At 36.3% G+C, this 23117-nt stretch overlaps 2 protein-coding genes across 2 annotated transcripts in view; one reads left to right on the top strand and one right to left on the bottom strand.

Annotated features, from left to right (window-relative positions):
* The window catches only part of slc13a4 (solute carrier family 13 (sodium/sulfate symporter), member 4), a 34839-nt gene extending 26952 nt beyond the window's left edge, over positions 1–7887 (top strand). Inside the window, exons 9-16 of the mRNA XM_015378429.1 lie at positions 418–537; positions 707–808; positions 1247–1348; positions 1497–1606; positions 4015–4136; positions 4255–4416; positions 6462–6599; positions 6830–7887. Of these exons, the coding sequence (XP_015233915.1) occupies positions 418–537; positions 707–808; positions 1247–1348; positions 1497–1606; positions 4015–4136; positions 4255–4416; positions 6462–6599; positions 6830–6967 (994 nt within the window). The 3' untranslated portion in view covers positions 6968–7887. The remainder of the gene's footprint in view (positions 1–417; positions 538–706; positions 809–1246; positions 1349–1496; positions 1607–4014; positions 4137–4254; positions 4417–6461; positions 6600–6829) is intronic.
* Positions 7888–11715: 3828 nt separating this feature from the next.
* On the bottom strand, positions 11716–13647 carry LOC107087073 (cytochrome c oxidase assembly factor 6 homolog). Its single transcript, XM_015378426.1, has 2 exons — positions 13498–13647; positions 11716–11901 (listed from the first exon to the last, which is right to left on the bottom strand). Exons 1-2 carry the CDS (start codon positions 13639–13641, stop codon positions 11803–11805), a joined length of 243 nt encoding a protein of 80 aa, XP_015233912.1. The 5' UTR covers positions 13642–13647; the 3' UTR covers positions 11716–11802.
* Positions 13648–23117: the final 9470 nt, after the last annotated feature.

The raw sequence follows: 23117 nt of genomic DNA, 5'->3' as shown, positions 1-23117 counted from the left end.
AAAATAATCGTTAGTTGTATTTTTCTTGGTTATTTGTTCACCGAAGGTAAACAAATCCATCTCAGGTAGTAATATTTATACCGTTTAAATAAATCAGGTCATGCTGTGGTTTCCCCTGTGGGTTTTTAACTCAGTGGGCAGCAACACTCACACTGACCCCACCTGTTATCTGCGTGGAGACTGTTGGTGCAAAGATTAGGCAATGGGAATGACAGCAGCTGTAATTCAAAGCAAACAAGAGATCAGTGCAGTGTTGGGAAATTATTGGGGGTTTCTAGAGGCTATTTTTAGATTTAGTAAAACAGCAGACAATGGTGGCACTGTAGGTATCAAGAAGTCTCTCATCAGTCTTTTCAAGCAAAAATGAGCCATGAAGTTACTCTCCATAACTCTTCGTCTGGATCTTTGCCTTTACAGCCGATATCCAGATGCGAAGGTGATCAACTTTGGCACCTGGTTCATCTTCAGCTTTCCTATCGCCATCATCATGCTGGTCCTCACTTGGCTCTGGCTGCACTTCCTCTTCCTTGGCTGCAAGTGAGTACACTCCTGCTCATGGTCACATCCAGGTGTGGGATTATGGTGGTTGTCCTCCCTTTTACTCACGTTCACATCTTATCATTATGGACTCATGATAATCCTATGGGTTGCACGAAGCTGGCGCTGTTCAGAGCCGATGCTCACATGTTGCTGCCTCTGTCCTCAGCTTCAGGGAGACGTGCTCGCTGAGTAAGAAACGCAAAACCAGGAGGGAAATGATGTCAGAGCAGAGGATCCAGGAAGAGTATGCCAAGCTGGGGCCCATCAGGTGAGTCTTCACCTCTTTTTGAGGGCAGAAACAATTTGTATCCTTTTAAGTTTTTCACCTTTTGGTGCTTTTTTATTCTTCTCGGTTAGAAAAAATCAGAACGAAATTACTAGTTTTTGTTTACTTATCGATTTTTCAACCCAAGTTGATTTTATATATGGATTAAGGGTCAGAATATAAATGTACTGCACACTTTTCAGATCGTTCAGGAAAAGTTTCACAGTTTTACGCACTAATTTACATATAAAATCCCTAAAAAGATACATTTCACTTTTAGCTTTAATTATAAAGTGATAAAATTAAACAAAAATGGATGCTAACACTTTTCTTGTAGTCAATATGAAACAGTTTGAGGTCACATCCAGACATAATTGAGATGGACTGCAGTGATGTCATGCATGTAATTGTCACTAATGTGCTTTTGCGGTTGTGTCCCAGCTACCCAGAGGTGGTGACGGGTATTTTCTTCATCCTGATGACTCTGCTGTGGTTCACCAGAGAGCCGGGCTTCGTCCCCGGCTGGACGTCGCTTTTTGAAAAGTAAGCAGTTATGATGCGGCCAGAGAATAACAAACATTTTTCTATGGTATTAATTAGTTGCTCAACTGCCTGTGGTGCAGTAACACAATAATCTGATTAGTAGTTTTGCAGGAGACTATAGATTTGTGTTTATTTGTTTGGTTTGTAGGAAGGGCTACAGGACTGATGCAACGGTTTCTGTCCTCCTGGGCTTCCTGCTCTTCCTCATTCCTGCCAGACGTCCCTTCTCCTCATCCTCCCCCCGCTGTACAAACTCAGGTTAGCTCCTCATTTAAACACTGTTGGGTGTAAGGATGAACATATCAAACAATCTAAGAGAGAAAGGGACAATTTTCCAACAACTCCAACATATTTAATTTCTGTTCTCTACTTTCACACTTTGATTAATTACAAGCATGACCGTTTCTTCATTTAACTGGTGTAACATTGTTATTTTAGCCAAATTAAGCACATTCTCTAAAACAAGTCAAATCATATCTATTACTTGCTAATATGACACACCTCTGTTTTCTGTTCTCTGTGTATATTGGTCTGATGAGTGTAAAAATACAGTCCTCTAAAGTGTTTTGTCCTTGATGGTTGATTGAACTTCTGGGCTAAAAAAATTCACTTCAGAACCACTTTAGGTAAACAGCAAGTCGAAGTGAGTTGAACATGTTGCATACTCTGCAGCAAGTGTATAAAATTGTTCTTAATCTCAAAGAAAATATCTTTTTCCTCCACATATTCAAACTCAACCATAAGCTCATCTGTCAAACTCAAAGAAAGCTCCATCCCCTGTAGCTTAAAAAAAGAAAACACAACACCAAGACAGAGGAGGAATTTATTATTATTTTAAAAAGGGATTAGTCAGCGATTATTAGTCAACAAATCAAACATTTCTTTTATTTTTTTGATAAAAGCTGCTGCGTAAATTAGAGCTAAAATTTCTAATCCTATTTGATCTTAATCAAAGTTTTTATATTAAATCCTGACTTACCGCACAAATGTTCTAAGACACCCTGGGGTAAAAAGTTCTGCCCAGGTGGCAAAAGCAGGCAGCTGGAAACCCCATTAGAGGTCTGTGAGAAGAAATTTGCATCAATTTTCTCTTTCACATCTTTGAGAACAAGAAAAAAACGTCTTGCTTCTTTTAGAGAATATGAAAAGCATTAATCTTAATTTGTGCAGACTGAGCTTCTGCACAGCGCAACATGAGATGAAGACATCCTCACTGCAATAATAATCTGAAGATAAATACCTACATTTATTTTTAAATTCAAACTATTTGCCAATATATTGGGTATTTTTGGTACCTAGAATTTGATTGTTATAAATACTGCACTTGAAAGAAGATAATGGAAATGTTCTTATTTTGAGTTAGCAAATCTATTAGCAAATAATTTTACTTACCTATTTCCTCCATCCATCCATCTTTCCATCATCCATCCATTATCCCTGCTGGGGTGTGCTGGTGCCTATCTCCAACTGTCTACGGATGAGAGGCGGGGTACATCCTGGACAGGTCGCCCAGTCCATGGCAGGGCAACACAGAGACAAACACGACAAACAACCATCCATGCACACACTGACATCCAAGGAGAATTTAGAGAAGCCAATTAACCTAGGAGTCATGTTTTTGGACTGTGGGAGGAAGCTGGAGTACCTGGAGAGAATCCATGCATGCATAGGGAGAACATGCAAACTCCATGCAGAAAGACCCCGGCCCGGTAATTGAACCCAGAGGCTTCTTACTGCAAGCAGTCCTATCCACTGTTCCACTGTGCAGCCCTTACCTATTAAGTGCAAACATGCTGATTTTGTATTACTTTTTACTGTGATACTATTGAATGAATGGTCAAAGTCAAGTCAAATTTTTTCCCCTCCAATTTTTCATCCTAAATACCTACTTTTAAATGTATTATATGAGCTACACTAAATTATAAATTTCTACTCACTTTAAAGTTGTTGGACAACAATGTGTCTGTAGGGTTTTAAAATGTTTTTGAAAGGAAGTACATAAAATAAGCAAAAAAATAAGACAATTAAAAGGATACAAATGAACAAACGTGTTGGGATGAAGTGTTAATATAATAATAATTGAACTTTATTGATCTCACATCGGAGATATTTACCTGTGCATTTAACCCATCACCTTGGGGAGCAGTGGGCTGCTACTGTGCGGCGCCCGGGGAGCAGTGTGGGGTTAAGAGTCCTGCTCAGAGACCCAGAGTGGCAGTCTGTGGGAGTGGGGCTCGAACCTAGAACCTTGATTCTAAGCTCTATGCCCTGACCACTAGGCTTCCACTCTCCCAAGAAAAAAATATTGCAAGCAAATTATTATGTTATTTTCCCCAATGACTGCACAACTGTGAAATTTCTCCCCTACATTTTGATTTAAAGGACTATCTCCTAAAAAGAAAAAAAAAAAACTATCTAGCTTACATTATATGAATTTAATGTGTGGTCAAGGTGAACTAAAACTCAGTCACTCTATGCTCTAACATGGAGGTCATATTCTTCCACTGAGCAGCCTTACTGCCGGATTGCTTCCAAAATGTCATGGTAGACGTTGGCTATGCTGGGGGACGTTAAAAATGGGGGAAATTGTGAGGAAACGTGTTTCCAAGGCTCACCACTAACTGTAGTTTAATACATGTTGGTTTGTTGTGGTTTTGTACCCTCAGATGACGAGTCGGAGTCTGACCCACTTGCCCCCATGATCACTTGGAAAGATTTTCAGAGACTAATGCCATGGGAGATTGTAATCCTGGTTGGAGGAGGATATGCTCTTGCAGCTGGATGCAAGGTTAGATCTTTGTACCTGTAGCTTGGGGTTTAGTTCATTGATTTTTTTATTCTATTACATTCTTGTTGTTACTTAGATAATTATTTGTGGCTTGATGTTTAATGCATCATATCTGTAGGTGTCAGGCTTGTCAGTGTGGATCGGCAGACAGCTGGAGCCTATGAGTGGTCTTCCTCCCTGGGCAGTCACCCTCCTGGCCTGCCTCCTGGTGTCAGCGGTCACAGAGTTTGCCTCCAACCCAGCAACTCTTACTGTCTTCCTTCCCATCCTATCAGCTCTGGTATGGCCTCCTCTCCTTCACATGCCACTAAAATCCTCCATTAAATCACCGACCTTCTAGTATTCCCTCATCTTGAGAGAGTATTTGGAGCTAGTGAAAATGATCCACCTACTTTTGACTTAAATGTACGCTGTAGTTAACAGCACAGAAAAAAAGAGATCTATTAAAAAAACACAGAAGCATTCAGCAAAAGCTGGAACTCCCTAAAGGCACAGAGAGTTAATGGCAGCAATAGCTCTGTCAATTGCAGTCACGGGAAGATACACAGTTAAACACTGAAGCAACACTGCAAACACTGATCTTATATAGGTTGCATACATTTTAAAATGAGTGTATTCCCCTTAATTTGAGCAGGTAAAAAAATAAGACGATCTACCAATAGAAAGTTTTTTTTTTTCCTGTAGAATGAGAGGAATATATTATGTACTGGAACAGAAATCATCTTATTTGAATCTGCATATTATCTTACTTATCTGCTAAAATTAGGACAAATACAGTTATTTCAAGAAGACTTGACATACTTATATTATATTCTTTGCAGAAAATAAACCAAGAATGCTTTCTCAAGGGAACAAAAGGGATTTCATGTAGTTAATGTCCTTACAAAAGGCTTTATTTAGAGGATAAACAAACTTAAACATAACTGATATAGGGGCCATTTCTATAGAAACACAGTTAAACATCATTGTTTAACATTGGAGTATATGTTCATCTAAAAATGCAGTTTAAAATAAAAAATGTTTGGGGTTATGTCTATAGAATGGGGTACAAATCAAAAATTAGAAGTTATAGAAATCTATTAAAGTTTCTACAAATTATATCTTACTAATAAAGCAGTACTCTTTACAAAAACACAGTAAAAAACATTTGCAAAGAGGTTGTTTTCTATAGGAACACAGTTAAACATAACTGTTATGAGAATAATTTCTATTGAAACACTGATAAAAGTGCTATTGGTAATTTGGTTATAGAAACACGGTTAAACAACTCTGTTAAAGGAGAGCTTTCTATAGAAACACAGTTAAACATAATTATGAGTGTCTTTGATACAGAAACAGTTATGTATAGCTGCTACAGAGGTTATTTTTATAGAAACACAGTTAAACATCTGTGTTATAGAAGTATTTTCTATAGAAACACGGTTAAACATTACTATTAGTGTCTTTGATATAGAAAGTGAGTTAAATATAACTGCTACAGAGGTTATTTCTAAAAAAACACAGTTAAACAGCTGTTATAGTGGCATTTTCTATAAAAACACAGGTACATATAAATGCTTTAGGTTTATTTTATATAGATACACAGTTAAATATAACTGATGTAGAGATTGTTTTTATAGAAACACAGTTAAACACATTTACTACTGGGGTACTTTCAATAAAAACACAGTTAAACATTACGACTGTAGTGGTTTTTCTATAAAAGCACAGTTGAGCATAACTACTACATGGGTACTTTCTATAAAAACATAATGCAGCATAACTGTTATGGAGGTACTTTCTATAGAAAAACAGATTATAAAAAGTCAGTCAGGAATAGCTCTGTTAACATTGCAGTCTGGCGATCAGATACAGCTAAATGCTAAAGTCCTATCCAATAGTACTAAAAACTGTAAAGAAGGAAAAGTTTTCATTGTTTATGGCAGTGATACCTTTACTTGCGACTTTATCTAAAAAAGAGAGCGAAACATGCAACCAATGTGTAAACATTATTTTAAACAGGAAAGCAAAATAGAGGACCGGTGGCTAGTGGTAGCAACACCCCCAATGATAGCTTTGTATAAAGTAGAAAAGAGACACAGCTAAACTAACATGCACTGGGCAAGGCATACCATCCGAGGAAATAAAAAATGAAAACAGAACATAGTTGTGATTCACTGTGTTATATTCTTTTTTCTCTCTTGCTTACTCTTTTTGTTTTTTTGCTTTTATTTAATCCTGTCCTGCTGTTGTCTCTTTGTTTGATCTCCCACCAATAAGCACTTTCCCTCTTCGCCTTTATTGTCCCCTCAATGTATCCATATTGTTCTTCACCCTGTGTTCTAGTCGGAGACCCTGCTAATCAACCCCCTCCACACTCTGATCCCGTCCACCATGTGCGTGTCATTTGGGGTCATGCTTCCAGTGGGGAACCCCCCCAACGCCATCGTCTTCAGTTACGGCCACGTGCAGATTAGCGACATGGTAGGGCGCTCTTTCCCTCTCTCACACACGCACACTTTGTGCACCTGCAGCATCAAAAAAACTTTCAGGGTACATCGTATCAGATTTCTTATGTTCTAAATCAAAGAAAATATTTGTATTATTTTATAATGCAATGTCACTGAAGGTATCCATATCAGCCGTTTTTATTACTTAGTGCTTTAAGGTCAGTTTTAGTGTTGGTTTTTAGACCTTTTCATTTTTCTGTCCAGGTGAAAGCAGGTTTTGGAGTGAACCTGATCGGTGTTGCCGTGGTTATGTTAGCCATCACCACTTGGGGGGTCCCGCTCTTCAACCTGACTGAGTTCCCCGCCTGGGCAGTGGCTAGGAACGTCACAGGAGGCTTATAACCAAAGCCGACATAAAGGGGGGTAAAATCTTTCAGCGACAGACAGAAGAAGAGGAGTTTCTGTAAGGAAGACAACATGAACATGATTGAGTCCGGAGGATTGTCTTCCCCACAATGACACTTGACAGAACGTGCCTCCTATGAAAGGACGACAAGAGAAAATGGTGGAAGACCTGGTTAGATGCTTGGATAGAATATTAGCTTCAGTTTAAGTTAGCCATATAATGGCAAAACATTTGATGAATGTCACTCTGGGGAAAAACTGAACTTCTACAATAATTTAACTTTACCTCTGTTGCCACAATTATGCTGATTCTCTTTTCACAGGATCAATAAAAATCTGAAACATAATTTTAGTATAAAAAAGAAGCTCGTACACTATTAATAGTTTTAAAATCTACTCTAAAGAGGTTTTTACAAACTGTGCCTTCACTCCTGTACTCTTATAGTAACTTTTTGATATAAATCAGCTATTTAGCAACTGCTCAGAAACCTCTTTTTGTTTCCCTTATATTTTTTGCATGTAAGCCTGGAAGACTGTTCAGTTTTTCAATTGGATTAGTGTTTAATCACTCAGTGTTAATAGAAATGGTTTTTGTTTTTCTTTTAAGAAAAGGTCCCTACTATGGCCATAGATGTGCTGTAAAAAGAAACAGTTTAACTTTATGTTAAGATAAGGAAAAAATGGGTCTTATTTCCAGCTGGGTGTATCAGAAACAGGTGGGTAACTAATTGGATTTTTTTTTTAGGGATCATGGAATAAATATGTCGTAATTGTCATTTGTGATACATAAAAACTTATAATTACTTCCAAAAGTATGCATTCTTTGTAATATTTTTCACCTATAGACGTTGCAATTTTTTCACCTGTGCAATGCATGCTGGGTAAATGATATGGTAAGGTCCTAAACAGTAAACACAGGATGGCGAACATTAGCAGACTTGTTTTTTTTATTGTATTTTGTTTGATTGGTGTTGTTGCCTGTCACTACCCGACCCGTCCCGGAAGCCGCCTTCGATTTTATTTTGTTAAAAAGCCCTAAATTCATTTTTCCCTGTAACACTTTCTTTTACAGTACATCAATAACCATATAATAACATGGTAATAACATAGCAAGTCACACTATAGTACTTGGTTACAAGAAAAACTTTTTTTGGGGGGGTAATTACCCCAAGATTTAGGTATATAATTTCAAAATAATAACCTTCATGTAATAATTACAATCGTATGTGACTAACATTGGAGACCTTTGTTGGGTAATTACCATTAGGTTACCACATTACAGTTTCTATTATGGGCCACCACCTACCAATGGCTTACAAAGTAAATTGGAAATTATGATCGGGTTAATAAAGTATTATAAAACTGAACTCAAGTTACATGTAAATAAGAATTTAGTTAAGAAGATCGGCTTGCTGTATTCTAGGTTTGGTTTTCTGTTATATACCAAGTAATAAACTGAATTTTACCAGATAATACATCAAATCTGAAGCACAGCACTAAACCAAGATTTTCTTGTTACCTTGTAATGTACGGTAACTTGCTATGTTATTACTGTGTTATTACATAGTTATTGTTGTTCTGTAAAATAAAGTGTTGCCGTTTTTCCCTCCCCAAAAATAGCAAGCATTCTAAAATATAATGTGTTAAAGGTTAAAGATGTATTTCGAGAAAATAAATGCCTTAAAATCCTGTTTTATCACTTCCGTGCCCAATCTGCACCGGAAATGGGATCCTACGCTACATCCTTTGGCTAACATTTTCGGCTTTTTTTGCGTAATCTAAAGAAATAAACAACTAAAATGTAGATAAACGTGGTTCAATCATATTTTGCCGGACTGCTCTGAGCATGCCTGATGATGAAGTCAGGGAAGCAGTTTAACGAAGAAAACGTAAAAAGCATCAAAATTGTCTCACAAACGTCATAAAACATTTTTAAAGATGTGTGTTAGCATTCTTTAATGAATTAAGGATAAGGATTTTTGTATCGTAATTACATCATTTAATGACACCCAGATGTATATCTGTTCTCGTATGCGCAGAACGGTTTGTGCTTCCGGAACGGATCGCGTGGTGACATTGCCTCAAAGTTTTCATGTGCGGTTATGTATGAGATATCTGTTGAAACAAAAAATTGTAATCACCTTGTGATCTACCGTTTACTGTATTAGCTAGCTCTAGCTAACACCGTTAGTAGAAGGCGAGAGTGGGATCAAAACCAGACCAGAGGTTAATGAATTACTGTTTTAGGTGACAGTAAAGCATCTCTCAGTTGTTGTAACACATAATATATCTGAGAAAATGTTTTCATCCTGATGCTAACTGTAACTGGAGCTCTTAATTTGTAGCATAGCTCTCTGGGTTAGCATCTCCTAGCATCCACCTCGCAAACACCAGCTTTTTCACTCAAGTTTCATCTTTATTACCTCTTTAGATTTCTATATTGACATACATTTCAAACCGAAGAGATGAAACTTTACTAATTTATGTTTTAGCTGGACAGGGCTAGCGTTACAGGACCTAGCATACGTCATTTTCTCAGAATGCATTGACACCTGTGTGTACATTTTTTTTTTTTTATTTATCAAATCTAAACAGCTTACAGTATTTTCTTGTATTTAAGTAAAATATAAACATTTATCAAATAAAGTCTATTGTTATAGCTAAAAATGGATCACGGCTGCAATCAAAAGTTAGGCACATTTTTGCCGGCAGTTGCTAGGGCAACCAACCATCAATTAAATTAAAACTGATAATATTGCTGATTAATCGTCTACAAGGTGTCTTTTCCTTTCTGTCAAGTGCAATTACTATGCAACTATAGGAATATTTCCTCTTTTTTTATTAAATCACACTACATTTGACCTTTTTTTTATTTTTATTTTTTTTTTTTTTTTACGTTTTTAGTTAGGTTTTAAATCCTTTTGAGAAATCTTAAATCTTTTTCCTTCCCGAAAGTTTTAACAAAGTTGACCTTCCTTGAATTTCTCCAGGCAGACGTTTGCAACAATTCACGCAAAAAAAAAAGTGTTCACTTAACATTTACTGCCGAACTGCAGGAGATTAACGCCTTTTTAAATTAAATTCAGATAAGAAATATAAACCTTCAATATTTGGTGCTCCTTTTTAGTGCAAATATTAGAGCTTTCCTGAATGTCGGAGAGGCTGCTTTTGACGGACAATCCAAAAATGTTATTGTTGAAGTCCATCCAAAGAAATTCCAAAAAAGTTAAACAATGCACTGGACTTTGTTTCCAAGTTTGAAGACGTTTTGCTTCCCATCCAGGAAGCTTTTACAATTAAAAAGGTCCAGTGGATTGTTTTCTGTTTTACTTTTTTGGAATGGCAATTGGATGACTGAGAATTTTCACCAGCACATACACAGAGATATTTTGGTAATATCTCTGCTCCATTGACTTTAACGCTCGGACCAAAGTCCAACTCCTTCTGAACCGTTTTTACCAGTAAGTCTAGTCAAGCTACTGTACGTATGACCAAATATTGTTCATGTTCTTTGTTTTATATGCAGATCAAATCTCATTTCTTCACAATGAAAAGCTTCCTATCATGTGACCAATTCTTTTCTAAAGCGGATTTATTCAGTTTTTAAACCTGCATCCAAACCGTTTAAGCTCATTGGTGCCTTGCTGTGAGGCTCACAACATGCTTTCAGAACTTATGCAAACTCTTTCATTTTTTCACTAATGTTTAGTGCTTACAGTAGTAATGGTGAATTCTGAAGTAAAAAGGTCGTGAAACTTGCATTTTCAGATTTTGTCCACAATAGATGAGTGATAAATATTCCGTTGTTGGAATAATGAGGTGTTTAAGAAGGTGTACGGGTGATTTTTGTGCAACTCTGGTGTGTAAAAGCAGGAATAAGTGAATCTCTGGGTCCATCCGATGCTCTGATGGACTGAAAATGACTTCAGAAAGAAACTGGGGGAGTGAAAACGGGACTGTATTGTGCAATAGTTTTGTTTTAATCAGTCATCAAATCACAATAACTCTCTAAGTCAAGGTTTGTGCAAAACCCTCATTGTACTGAGCATAAATGCAGAAGATATGCTTTATATTTTTTACAGAAAATACAATAATTTACATGTAATTTGTTGTTTTGTACTACTGCATTAAAAGTAGAGGCCTTAGTGAAGTCTGGATGTGATGCCTTCAGTTTTCTTTGTGGTTCATAGATCTCTGCAGGGTTCCTTCGTGTTTTTACAGGACACATTTTTTTCCTGGTTTCCAATTTCTAAATTCTCAATCCTAACTGTTCAGCTTTATTTCAGATATTCAGATAAAAATAACGACTGGATCACAAATTAATCAACAGTTTTACTTAATCAACAATTAATTCCAGGCAGTATAGGAACCCTGCAATGACCTTTGACCCTGGAGGGGCCACGATCCTTTGTAAATACACACCGATTTGTAATATAAACTCAATGTGTTTTTGGTTGTTTTATATGACCTGTAACATTCTTAAATCAGCTGCTTATTCCTGAAAGGTCACCCCTACCCATCCAAAAAAATATACATTCATGTACGACAATAAAAGCCATAAAAAAAAATTAATCTCTGGGCTGATTTGATTTATTCAAAAACAAAACACTTGATCCGATACTGAAAACTCTAGTGAAACAGACAGATGTTTTCCGTTGATAATAATTTAACCTTAAGACCATTTTGGACAGAAAACATTACAAGATATTTAGTATTTCTTAGAAAATAAGTCAAAATATTTTTGCCAAGTATTTATTTTTAACAAATAAATAAAGCTAACTGCACACAGGGTCCTGCACGGTTTGGGTAAAAGTCCATCTATAGTTTTCCAGTTAGGAGTTTTCTCGTGGGCCTCCAGCTGGTGTGAATCCCTCGGTCTGCATCTTCTCTTTGTATTTTAGGAAGTCTCTCCTCTTAGTGAAATACTTCACCTGCCCAGAAAGATGAAAAAAAAAATAAAAAGGTTAAGAAAAGCCCAAATAAAGCAATACTTTATAGAAAGTACTTTAGAGTAGAAATTCTAATAAATTCATTGATAACCTCTCAGATAATCTCATTTAAAGATGAAAAATAACTACTTCTGACAGACAGGTGCAATGTTTTGCTACTTTGGAAATAAGATAACTATTGAATTTTTCATCCAGTGAGAAATACTGGAAAATAAAATTAGTTAGCATTAGCCGCAACAGTCTGGAAAGTGGTCTTTAACATCATAAGAGGGGCTTTTAGCTTCTTTTTTAGCTAACTACTTTTTCTAGGATTGCTTGCATTTCACTAGGGCTGAAACAATCGGATTAACCAATTATTAAAATAATAATCAACTATTTTAGTAATCAATTAATCATTAAATGGAGTATAGAGACTGTAAAACATGCCTTTAGCTGACAGAGCAACCCAGCAGTTAATTGAACCAAAATTGTAAAAAAAAAAAATATGTAAACATTTTACATTTAAGATAAAAGAAACTGATTTTTCTGTCAATATGCTCCATCCAGAACGTTTCAAGTGGAAAGGTTTTAGCTGTTTTAATTTAGTAAAAAGCCTTCTTTAGGGAACCTTCAGGCATCCCCAAACTCAGTCCTCAATGCCCTCTGTCCTGCAGGTTTTAGAGGTTTCCTTGCTCCAGCACAGCTGATTTTAATTGAAAGCTGATTAACAGGCTTTTGGTCTACTGCAATCATTATAACCAGCTGTGCTGAAGCAGAGAAACCTCTAAAACCTGTAGGACAGGGGACCTTAAGGACCGAGTTTGGGAATGCCTGGATTAATGTATTTTCAAAATAATCGTTAGCTGCAGACCCACATCTTACCTAATCCTTTTTTAAGATTGTTTTCTCTGAGTAAATCAGAGGTGGGTTAGCTGGAAGGATTCAGATCCCTTTCTTAATGTGTAACCCAAATCCAACTGAGCTAAAGACAAAGGGATGGTCAGAAATTTTCCACCCAGATTGATTAAATTACAGCATGTCATCCAGGTTTTGAAGCAGCATGAAGCCCCAAACCACCACACTGCCTCTTCTATGTTGGTTTGAAGTGACTAAGATGCTTTTAAGCAAATAAGAAATAAAATTTCTCTCTTTTTCCAGGGAAAAAGAGAAATATTTTTCTACTCTCATTACATTTATGTGACAAAAAAAAAACCAGAAGCTGAACTTGGGGTGACAGTTGCACCGGGTGTAGGAGTTTGCCCTGCAATCTGAGGGTTCGATTTCAGTGTTGTGTCCTTGGGCAAGACACTTCACCTGCATTGTCTACTGATAGTGGTCAGAGGGCCTGGTGGCGCCAGCGTACAGCAGCCCCGCTTCTGTCAGTGAGCCCCAGGGCAGCTATGGCTACAATGTAGCTTGCCACCATCAGTGTGTGAGTGAATGACTGAGTGTAAAGCGCTTTGGTCAAGTTTTCTTACTTGAAAAGAGCTATATAAGTACAGGCCATTTACCAAACTGCTGAATAGTTTTCATTTTCAGAGTTTTTAAGTATTTCTGTGTCCACTCTAGTATCAGCTGTTAACAAACAGGCTAATTTACCCACTGAGCTGGACATCTGGCCTCAAAGTCAGCCTGGAACTTCTGACAGGATTCAAGCCTGTCATTGTTTTCATCCAAACATTGCCAGAGCTGATCCCTTGCATCCCAGCAGGCTTTCCTCTCTGCAGAGTTTGGAGCTGCCATCCCTGAACACCTGTGGGAGACAGATGAACTTATTCAATCCCATTCTTTACAAACAGCTGCTACTTGGTGGCTAATATGAATTAATTATCAATCATTTTTAAATATATAAACAAAGTTTTGAGTACTTTATTATTAACTAAACCAAATAGGTAAAGAAGGGCTAATTTAATCACACAGCGGACAAGTTTGTCAACAATAACAGGGGGAAAAAAGCCAAACTATTAGCTGTCAATAATGTAGCTTCGGTGTTACTTACAGATTAATATGAAAATAAGCGAAATAAATCCTTTTTTCCGACTTTTTTCTCTCCTCTATCCTCCGTCACTCCATTAAGACAAAGAAAATTAGCTTCATATATTATCCATACTACACTTTTGTAACGATTGAAACGGAGAGGCGACGTGAAGGACAAGAGCAACACAGTCGCGCTTTGATGACGTCGGGGTGTGATTACGGCATTTGAGCAGGAGATGGCGCTGTTGTAACAGGAAAAAAAAAAAAAAAACTAACACCAGAGAAGTGATAGCGGAAATTAAGTAAAAGTAAAAAAAAAAAAAAGTTATTCTTTTAATAGAAACTCTATATTAAAAGTATTTAGACATAAATAACCGCTTTATTAACGTAACATAAAATGAAAAGTTAATTTTTCCTTATTATTCAAATATCAACTCAACATTCCCTTAGCAAAAAATACTTTATTCAGCTCTACTATAGGTATACTTGGCATTTACTTTTTTATAAACTTTATTTTATATACTTGAGAATTACATAGTAGAGTATACTTGGACTGAAAACTATACGTATAACTCTAAGTAGTACATTAATACTAAGACTTAAACCTATGCTTAAATACAGGGGCAGTTTTGAATCTGGTATATTTGTACTTATTTCTTCCACAAAGTACTGATATTAAAAATATATTTTCTTGAAATTTGGAACTAGGAAACCATACTTGTATACCTTAATTTCCATTTGGGATCAATAAAACTATTTTTGAATTGAATTAAATATACTTTAATAAACTAAGAAGTGAGTTACCTTTTACCCTAGTAATATAAAGATGAGCCTAATCGCTGCGTACTTCAATGTTTGATCTGACCATGTGACGGCATATACAAGTGTACTTTTGTAAAATTAAAAAGTGTCCTTGTTTATTCACAAATATCAAATTGGTATAATTTTAGATACCCAACAGGTACATGGTCTGTAACACACGTGGAACATATATGCAAGCATAATTAATTAAGTGAAAAAGTTACTTACATATAAATATATAAAAAAGCAACCAAAATGGAACTGAATAAAATTAGTTGATTTTTAGATGCTTTTTTAGCTCACATTCAAAAACCAACAAGCATCAAGAAAGTTGAATACAGCAGCTCTACTGTAAGACGCAGTGGTGGTAGCATCATGCTGCGGGGGCACTTTGTGTAGGTGGAGACAGAGTAACTGAGTATTTACTAGTATTTACTACCAGCATTGGTTGTCTGCATATTGAACACAAAATTAGAGTTTTGTTGCAGGATGTAACTTGAAACCGCATTCTGGCCTATATCTGCATCATGCGCAGCATTAACGCAATACCTGGATCCTTTGTTAGCCGACTCCCTGATTTCCAGTTTGACGGACTCCTTCTGAAACACGGGGAATTATCGTTTATATCTTGTATTTGAAGGGACAATCGATGCAGCTCCGGTGGATTTTCTAAAAGCAAGTCAATTGAGGCTGAAGCTAGTCATTCAGTGGGGCAACATACCTGAATAGGGTTACAATAGAGGCGTTAAGATTGCAGCAAATGGTTTCAAATATGAACTCAATGATAAAGGAATAAAACAATGAGGGGATTAAATGTTAGGAGGGAGGAATTGAGAATGATAGCAGTACGTGGGATGGATTACAGGTAAAAGAAGGTACTGATGAGAGGAATTATGACAAAATATTTAGAAATGGTTAAAGAGGCTGGAGGTGAAGGAAGGGTTGAAACGATAGCTAAAGGAATTAGGATTGAGAGGGAGGATTAGGACAAATTTTAAGAGAAGGAGAGAGGAAGGATGGAGACATTTCGGATTAGGATTAACTGCCAAGACCCTTAACCCCACACTGCTCCCCAGGCGCCCCAAGATGGCAGCCCACTGCTCCCCAAGGGGATGGGTTAAATGCAGAGGTAATAAAGGTTAATTATTATTTTTATTTATCCATAACAAGGAGGAAAGTGAGCCTGTCTTCATCTGTAGCATGAGAGAATTTTTAATTTAATCCCAGGAATTAAACAGGAGAATGACTGGATTTTCACAGAGTACCAACGTGAATGAAAAGGAAAGTTTTCATGACTCAATGTGTGTGCAACGTGTGAAGGCGGAGTGAAAATATGTGCTGCTAATGAACTCCTCTGGTCCCTCACTCAGCTGCGGTGATTGAAAACGGCCCCACTGGTTGCCATGGAGCCCAGCAGCAATCCAATTCTGTCTATGGGTTTCAACTCTTTGAAGGAAGAGAAAAAAACATGCACCCTGAAGCAGCGATGAGGCGTTCCCCCACTTCACTTGGAGTGGGTGTTGGTTTCTTCATCTATGTGTGTCTCTCAGAGAATTTCGCCGGCTTCTTTAGGAGCTGATTTCTCTTTATGCCTCGTTCTGTTTTCTAACCTCGCTTTAAATTGAATGTAGGTTCAGAGATTTCAAACTAAAACTACATCTCTCTCCCTCCCAGTGAGCCTTAATCAGATTTATCCCAACACTTTGGTGATGCCAGGACTCAGAACAACCCAGAATTCCGGCAGACAGACTGAAGTGATTTATAAAAGCGCTTATTGACTGCTTGGAAAGTTTGTGTTTGTGCAGCTAGGATTAAATGACTGGTGTTCTGTCAGATCAGCATCCGTTAAGTCCTTCCATCCATTAAGTGGTTCCAGCCTTACCTGTTGGTGGTGACAAAACACCTGAAGCTTGTTTGCCTTATAAAAGGAGGATTCAAAAACTGAATTGAATCAAATGTTATCATTTTCAAATGTTGTTTTTAATGCATGAGCATAAAGCTCATGAAGTTTTGATTTATAATTATAATTCTGCAAAGTTTTATTCTGAAAATCTCAAGTCTAAAGGATGACATATCGAGTTTACAACAAGGAACAAAGGAAAAGTATTTTACATTTATTGACTTGAATTTACTAATTCAAAAACCGAGATATACATATGTTTTACCATTTGCATTTGTTTGTTTAATGAGACATTCATATTTATGTATTTTTGATATTTTTTGCTCTAAGGTATGATTTTAAAAGCATGATCATGACCTCCAACTTGACTTGTGACTTCCTTAGGGGCCCTGACCCCTACATTGGGAAGCCCTGTATTGCTGGTTAGAGATAACAAAAAAAAAAGCTTTTAAATTGTATATTTCTAAATAAAGAAACATGTTTCTGCAAACAGTGATCTAAAATTAAGTAAAATGTAATAAAATCAGCATATTTTCCTTTGATTTGAGCAGGTAAATAAGATAAACTGCCATTGGAATGATAATCTTTTTTTTTTTTTTTTTGGAATGACTATCTTTCTTATGAAATAAGAAAGTTATTCATTTTTAAAGATGAATCATGTTTATCCATTGGTAAATGATCTTACTTACCTGAACAAATCAAGAAAAAGAAAAAATTGCTTAACTACCTTTGATTTTTTTAGTGAAGGAATTTAATATGAGGTGATTTAGACCCTGAACCAAATTAGGTTTGCATCAACTCACCATGTTTTATCAATAAAGAGAAACAAATCATTTCATTTATCATCATATCTCATCAAGCTGAGCTAGTAAGGAGAATAAATCAAAAGAACAGAGATGCTAAACATCACTTCCCCACATTTAATCAAATCACAGATTAGCGTCGATGGAAAACATGAATACAAATGAGATATTTTGGGACCATTAAACATTTTTATCCAGCCTCTGCAGCCTGCGGAAACCTTCCATGCATTAAAATCACATTTTTCTCAACAATAGGAACATTAAATATTATTAATCTTTTAATATATCCAGAGGATTAGTTCATGGAAGAACATCAGGGAAATCCAGATCTAATCCCAGAGGAAATTCTGAGTCCTGTTTATAGCAAAGCAGAAACCTGTTAGGTAACTGGACTATCAAAAAAGATGAGTAAAATATGTGAATATTTTACTCATAACAAGGATTTTATAATGAAATTTTTAAACTATCATTAAAATATAGGGTATGTTGCTCTGACATGCTGTCAGGCTTTTTTCCTCTCTCTGTTTTTAGCGTATTTAGCGTACTTGTGCTGTTAGCAGATTCTAGTTCTAGTTCCTCTACACTATAGTGTATCATTTTGAAAAGGAAATATATATATATATATGAAATAAAAAACTTATAGTATACTTATACTTATTCTAATAGTATAGTCTATAGTGTTATAGTATAGTGTCTTATAGTTTAGTCGACAGCGTTTCTATATTCAGCCTATATAAATACTTTTTAAAACTATATTTTGTTGAAGTTGTAGTTTTTTTTGGTGTGTTTTTTGAGGCATTTCTCTAAGAAGGGCCAGCCCTAAGCATACTTTAATCTCTTTCTGACAATAATATCTCTCGCTCCCATCAATAGTCAGATGAAAAGATCATTCACACACCTGCTATGAACTCATTGCGTTTTTGCTAACGTTTTCCATAGTCTCCTGTTTGTGTCTTTAAATCATCTATTGTTACTAAAAGTAATGAAATAAATAAGTAGGCAGTTTTATTTACAGCAAAAGTGACATCTGGTTTATATTTTTTGATTCAAAATCAAAACACCGGTGTGAAAAAAAATAGCTTTGATAGATTAAAATAATACATTTAATTATACTAGATAAATAAAAAAATATCAAGCATATCTTCTTCTCCTTATCTGTCAATCAGGGCCCATGACCCAATATTTCTAATTAGTTTTTTCATGTAGAAGTAATGATATGTACAAGATATTTTGATGTAAAAAAAAAAAAGTTTGATTTTTAACATTAAATTATGTCATTTAAACATGGCAAGCAATGGGTTCTATGTGCAGCTTGACTTCTTTCTGAACTTAAAGAACTCCTTTTTCCCTCTTTCATTACTGGATGAACCGATGAACCCAGGTGTGTCTGGCCATTGTCGTCATGGTTACTATGTCAGGCACCTGAGGAGCTGCCTTAAGTTCAGGAAGTAATGGAGTAGTGCACAGAGCCATACAAAGACAGTGAGACAGCTGTGAGGTGTGTGGTGGGATTTACACAAAGTGTCTGTGAACATGTCATGCTAAATATTCCCAATGGTTTCTGGACTTTAGGTCATAAAACCTAAATACTCTTTGGTTATGGTGTGCTGTTTTATTTAAAACATTTTTTATCCAATACTGCACTGCTCTCTTAGATATCAAGACATAGGATATGTCCCTATTCCCTAACTAACTAATCAACCATGTCCAGAACATTTTTGTTAACACATCACATTTTCTTCTTTGTCTTTGTGATGCGGTCGGGTGCGATAATTAAAATTGATCATAGTTTTAAACAGACCCTTTCATTTATAGTTTTATCTTGGTGTAAATAATCTTGTTTAGAATTTTGCCCATGTTCCCATGGTCCCTGTGAGGTGTAGCAGGATATCTCCATGTTTTTGATGCAAAGGACCCAAATTCAAATCTAATTTTTTATTTTTTTTTTATCATTTCCAAAGTATTCTCAATTTTTAATCAAGGTGATTCATTGGATGACGATAAAAAAAACATGCAAAGAGACGGGAGAGAAAAATGATGCAGGATATAGGATAAATGAAGAAAAAAATGTGACTTAGATCTATTAATTAACTGGTTTAGAGGAGCAAACAGGCAGAAACACCAGGATGAAACAGAACCTACCCAATAATATGAAGCAAATAAAACAGCAGTTAAAGGATTAAATGGCAAAGCTAAGAAATACAGCAGAAAACGAGCTGAATGAGCATCAGGAAAAGGACCTTATATGACAAAAAACCTAAATGGTAGAAATAACACTGTATGGCAAGAACTCTTTTTATAGATAAAATAAACCAAATGAAAATAAACAAAAAATAAATCCAGTAATGAAGTTTTTGAAAAATGTTTTCATAGAAAAAAAAAAAAGGTTCTGGAGAGTTTGTTAATACAGAAAATCCATAATGTAATCTGTAAAAAAAACAAAAATATAAAAATACATTTGAAAGAAACTTGAAAAAACAATATTTGAGATAACAGCAAAGTTACTCTGAAAACTTTCATCTGTGGATTTTTGTTTCCATTTACAAAACTTGTTCTTTGCTCACAAAAAATAATGGAACAAAACTCACTTTGAATGTGTAGAAGCAGCAGAATCTGAAACTGAGACCCGATCTGAGGGTCGCAGATCTGAGGGTTAAAGGCCTGACAGAGACAAACCAAGGGACTAAAAGAATCCTAGAAACACAAAACCACCAGGTGTTCTATAGAAGAATGATGGAGCCATACCATTAGTCGCTACTTAGGGAGGTCAGGGTGTCTGTGCTTCAGCTTATATTACTAGAAGGGGACCCTTCCATGGTCTCACAATGATAGAGGCCATCATTTAGTTCCCTATTCCAAAAGGTGAGAATTTGTAATATACATTGAAAATTTTTTTAATCTAGATAAGTAATTTTTTATTAAAACAAGAGCATTTGTTCTGGAATTGAAGAGGTTAGTGAGAAACTTTGCCAATGGAACAAGACAATTTACACCTAATATAAGAAAACAAAAATGCATTATCTTCCAAACCACTTAATTTACCTGCTCAAATTAAGGGTAAATAAACTTAACTATATATATATATAAAGGGAATTAATAGCAGAGAGATATTTTTTCCCCACCACACTAGCTTAGCTGCAACAGGCTACTTCCTTGGTCCCCCCTTGCATACATGCGCAGTATCATACCTCTGCATTTATTTCTTTTTTAGAGCATTTGTTTTATTAGTCTAAATCTAAACATTGTCTCTGTTTCTTAAAAAAGAGAATAAGTCTTAGTAGGTTTTACATAATAGATCTGCCACTAAATCTATTACTAATAAGTTGCCTTAAAAAAGTAATATATACAAATTCATCTTCACAAAGTTGAATCGGTATTGAATAGAATTTGATTGACAGCCAAACACAAAGTCACAAATCTCTTGTTTTCAATTAGCTGAAGCTTAATCCTATTGGCTGATCAGTCTGTGAACATTTTCAAGTCTTGCCACTCAGATAAAGGCAACTCATACACCCAAAGAAAAGTTCTGATCTGAACCCTCAAAGCTCTGACTGCTTGTGGACTTCCTGTTCTGCTTGAAGGTGAATCTTGACCCTTCTTCTTTTACCTTCTTCCAACCATCAAGCCTGAATGCCGTATGCAATAATTATCTCTACTATTGATCCAAAGGACACATATGTTCTAGGCTGATGAGCACAACAAGCAGCACAGCTCTCACCAAAACACATCGACCAGCGTTTGTCCAGGACACTGACCTCCTGTTGGCTCCGCTGCACGTCAATACTACTGGTAACTGGGAAACAACAGCAGGGGCTCCAATATATACATGTGCAGATGATCAAACTGAAGTTATACCCTAAATCAGGGGTCGTTTTCCAGGCTAAGAGCCCCTAAACGGATGGCGAGATGGAGCGGGACCCCCTAATTATATATATTGCATGAAATTATGTTCTATCAAACTGGTCCTATAGTCACTCTATCACAGATGAAGTAATGTAATGAAAGTAATTTCATCCTGGGATTATTAAAGTATTTCTGAGTCTGATTCCTGGTGAATGAAACGGTGCCCAGCTTGAAAGAGCTGTGTCGCTGAATGTGTGCATTAATCATGGGCGGTTCTAGATAGGGGCCAACGGGGGCCAGTGCCCCTGTAGATCATGCCCTGGCCCCTGTTATGGCCCCTGTACTGAAGACATAATACTCAAAGAAATTCTAATGATGATATGCGCTGGAACAGACATGGTTATTGAATAGGTACTTTGGATCTATGTCATTTTTTTTCTTTACAAATTATGTTTTATTAATTATTTAAAAACAATAAGGTGATAGCTTCAGTGGTATTGAGATAGGATCCCAGTTTTCATCTGCTAAATGTTTTTTTCAAAATAAATTGCTCTAATTTTTACAGCTGAATTTATTAGTTTTTCTTAAGTTCCAAGATTATATATAAAACAGTCATTTTAACATATATTAAGGCAAAAATATATAAAATTCCCAAATTACGAATGTGTGTTGACCTAATAAGACATATAATTTTATTTAAACCTAATTGAATAGAAATTTCACTTAAAGCAGCTTTCTTAATGTATTTGAATCCCTTGTCCTGTTTTTTTATTTCATGTTTTTCTGTGCCCCCATGAAAACAAGGCTGGCCCCCTCCTGGCCCCCCCTTGGTGCATTTGATCTAGAACCACCACTGGCATTGATGACTGAAAGACATCTTCTGCCTCCATTTATCTGTTTACTACAGTGCGTTGAATTCATGTCAATGTGGATTTAAAGACATTTCTATTGGTGGAAAAAATTGCAGGGGGGAGCGTAAAAAATTAATCAACCAAAACTTTCGCGACCCCCATGAAGTACCTCCGTGGACCCCCTAGGGGTCATGGACTCCCTGTTGAAGACCTCCGCCCTAAATGATGCCAATTTTGGAAAATCCAGCCTGAGATTCTTAAGGGCAGCTGAGGATGTTGTTAGAAATCTCAGTGCAGGTAGTGCAGATTAGAGCCATCGAGTTATTGACCACGCTGCAGTCATGGCGTGGTTTCACAGGCAGAGAGGCAGAGAGAGGTAACGCTGTTAACACAGCGTCTATAGCTGGAGGAGAGCTTGGAAAAGACAAAGCTTGGAGACGGAAACATGATGTGTTTGCTCATCTTATGGGTTAGATTCATTCATCCCAAGTCTGTCCGCTTCAGCCATCAGAATCAGTCGGTCATTGAACAAAAATGCTTTCATACAGACAATTTAATTGAATCTGATGATGGGGATATCACAAAAAAAGACCAAGTAGAGTAGTGGATATTGATCAAAATGAGCCAGGGTTTTTTAGACTTTGTAAAGGCAACACTCAGACAGAGAGAAGGCAAAGAGGGACTCAGACTGGAAGCAGCTTCACATGTCGAGCAAGTACAGTTGTTGCATAATTGTTTTAAAAAAAAAAAGTTTTATTCAAAAAAGGATTTTGAGATTAACTTTGCTATTTTATAAAATTGTATTTTTTTTTTTTTTAATCAAATGTATTTCCATCTATCTTCCATGTATCTATCCCTGGAAAAAACAGGCAGACATTTCGGTCCAGAAAAGTGCAGTACTAGAAAAGCCAAGATACTGAAATAACATTTCTGTTGGTCAACATTTGTATGGCTCAATGTTTGGATCAATAGCTGGCCTTTGTATTGGGCTTAAAGTGAAATTAGATCTGAAAAACCATCTGAAAAGTATACAATTCTAAGCTC

The sequence above is a fragment of the Cyprinodon variegatus genome, unplaced genomic scaffold (genome assembly GCF_000732505.1).
Source record: "Cyprinodon variegatus isolate N-32 unplaced genomic scaffold, C_variegatus-1.0 Scaffold172, whole genome shotgun sequence".
Lineage (NCBI taxonomy): Eukaryota > Metazoa > Chordata > Actinopteri > Cyprinodontiformes > Cyprinodontidae > Cyprinodon > Cyprinodon variegatus.
This window is presented reverse-complemented; position numbering and strand designations above follow the sequence as displayed.

Bases quoted from the DNA above. Each gene is read 5' to 3' on its own strand.
- LOC107087073 (XM_015378426.1), bottom strand. From the start codon at position 13,641: ATGGCAGCTCCAAACTCTGCAGAGAGGAAAGCCTGCTGGGATGCAAGG. The intron at 11,902-13,497 runs GTAAATTAGCCT...CTTTCTGGGCAG, and splicing joins CCAGATGTCCAGCTCAGTGG to GTGAAGTATTTCACTAAGAG.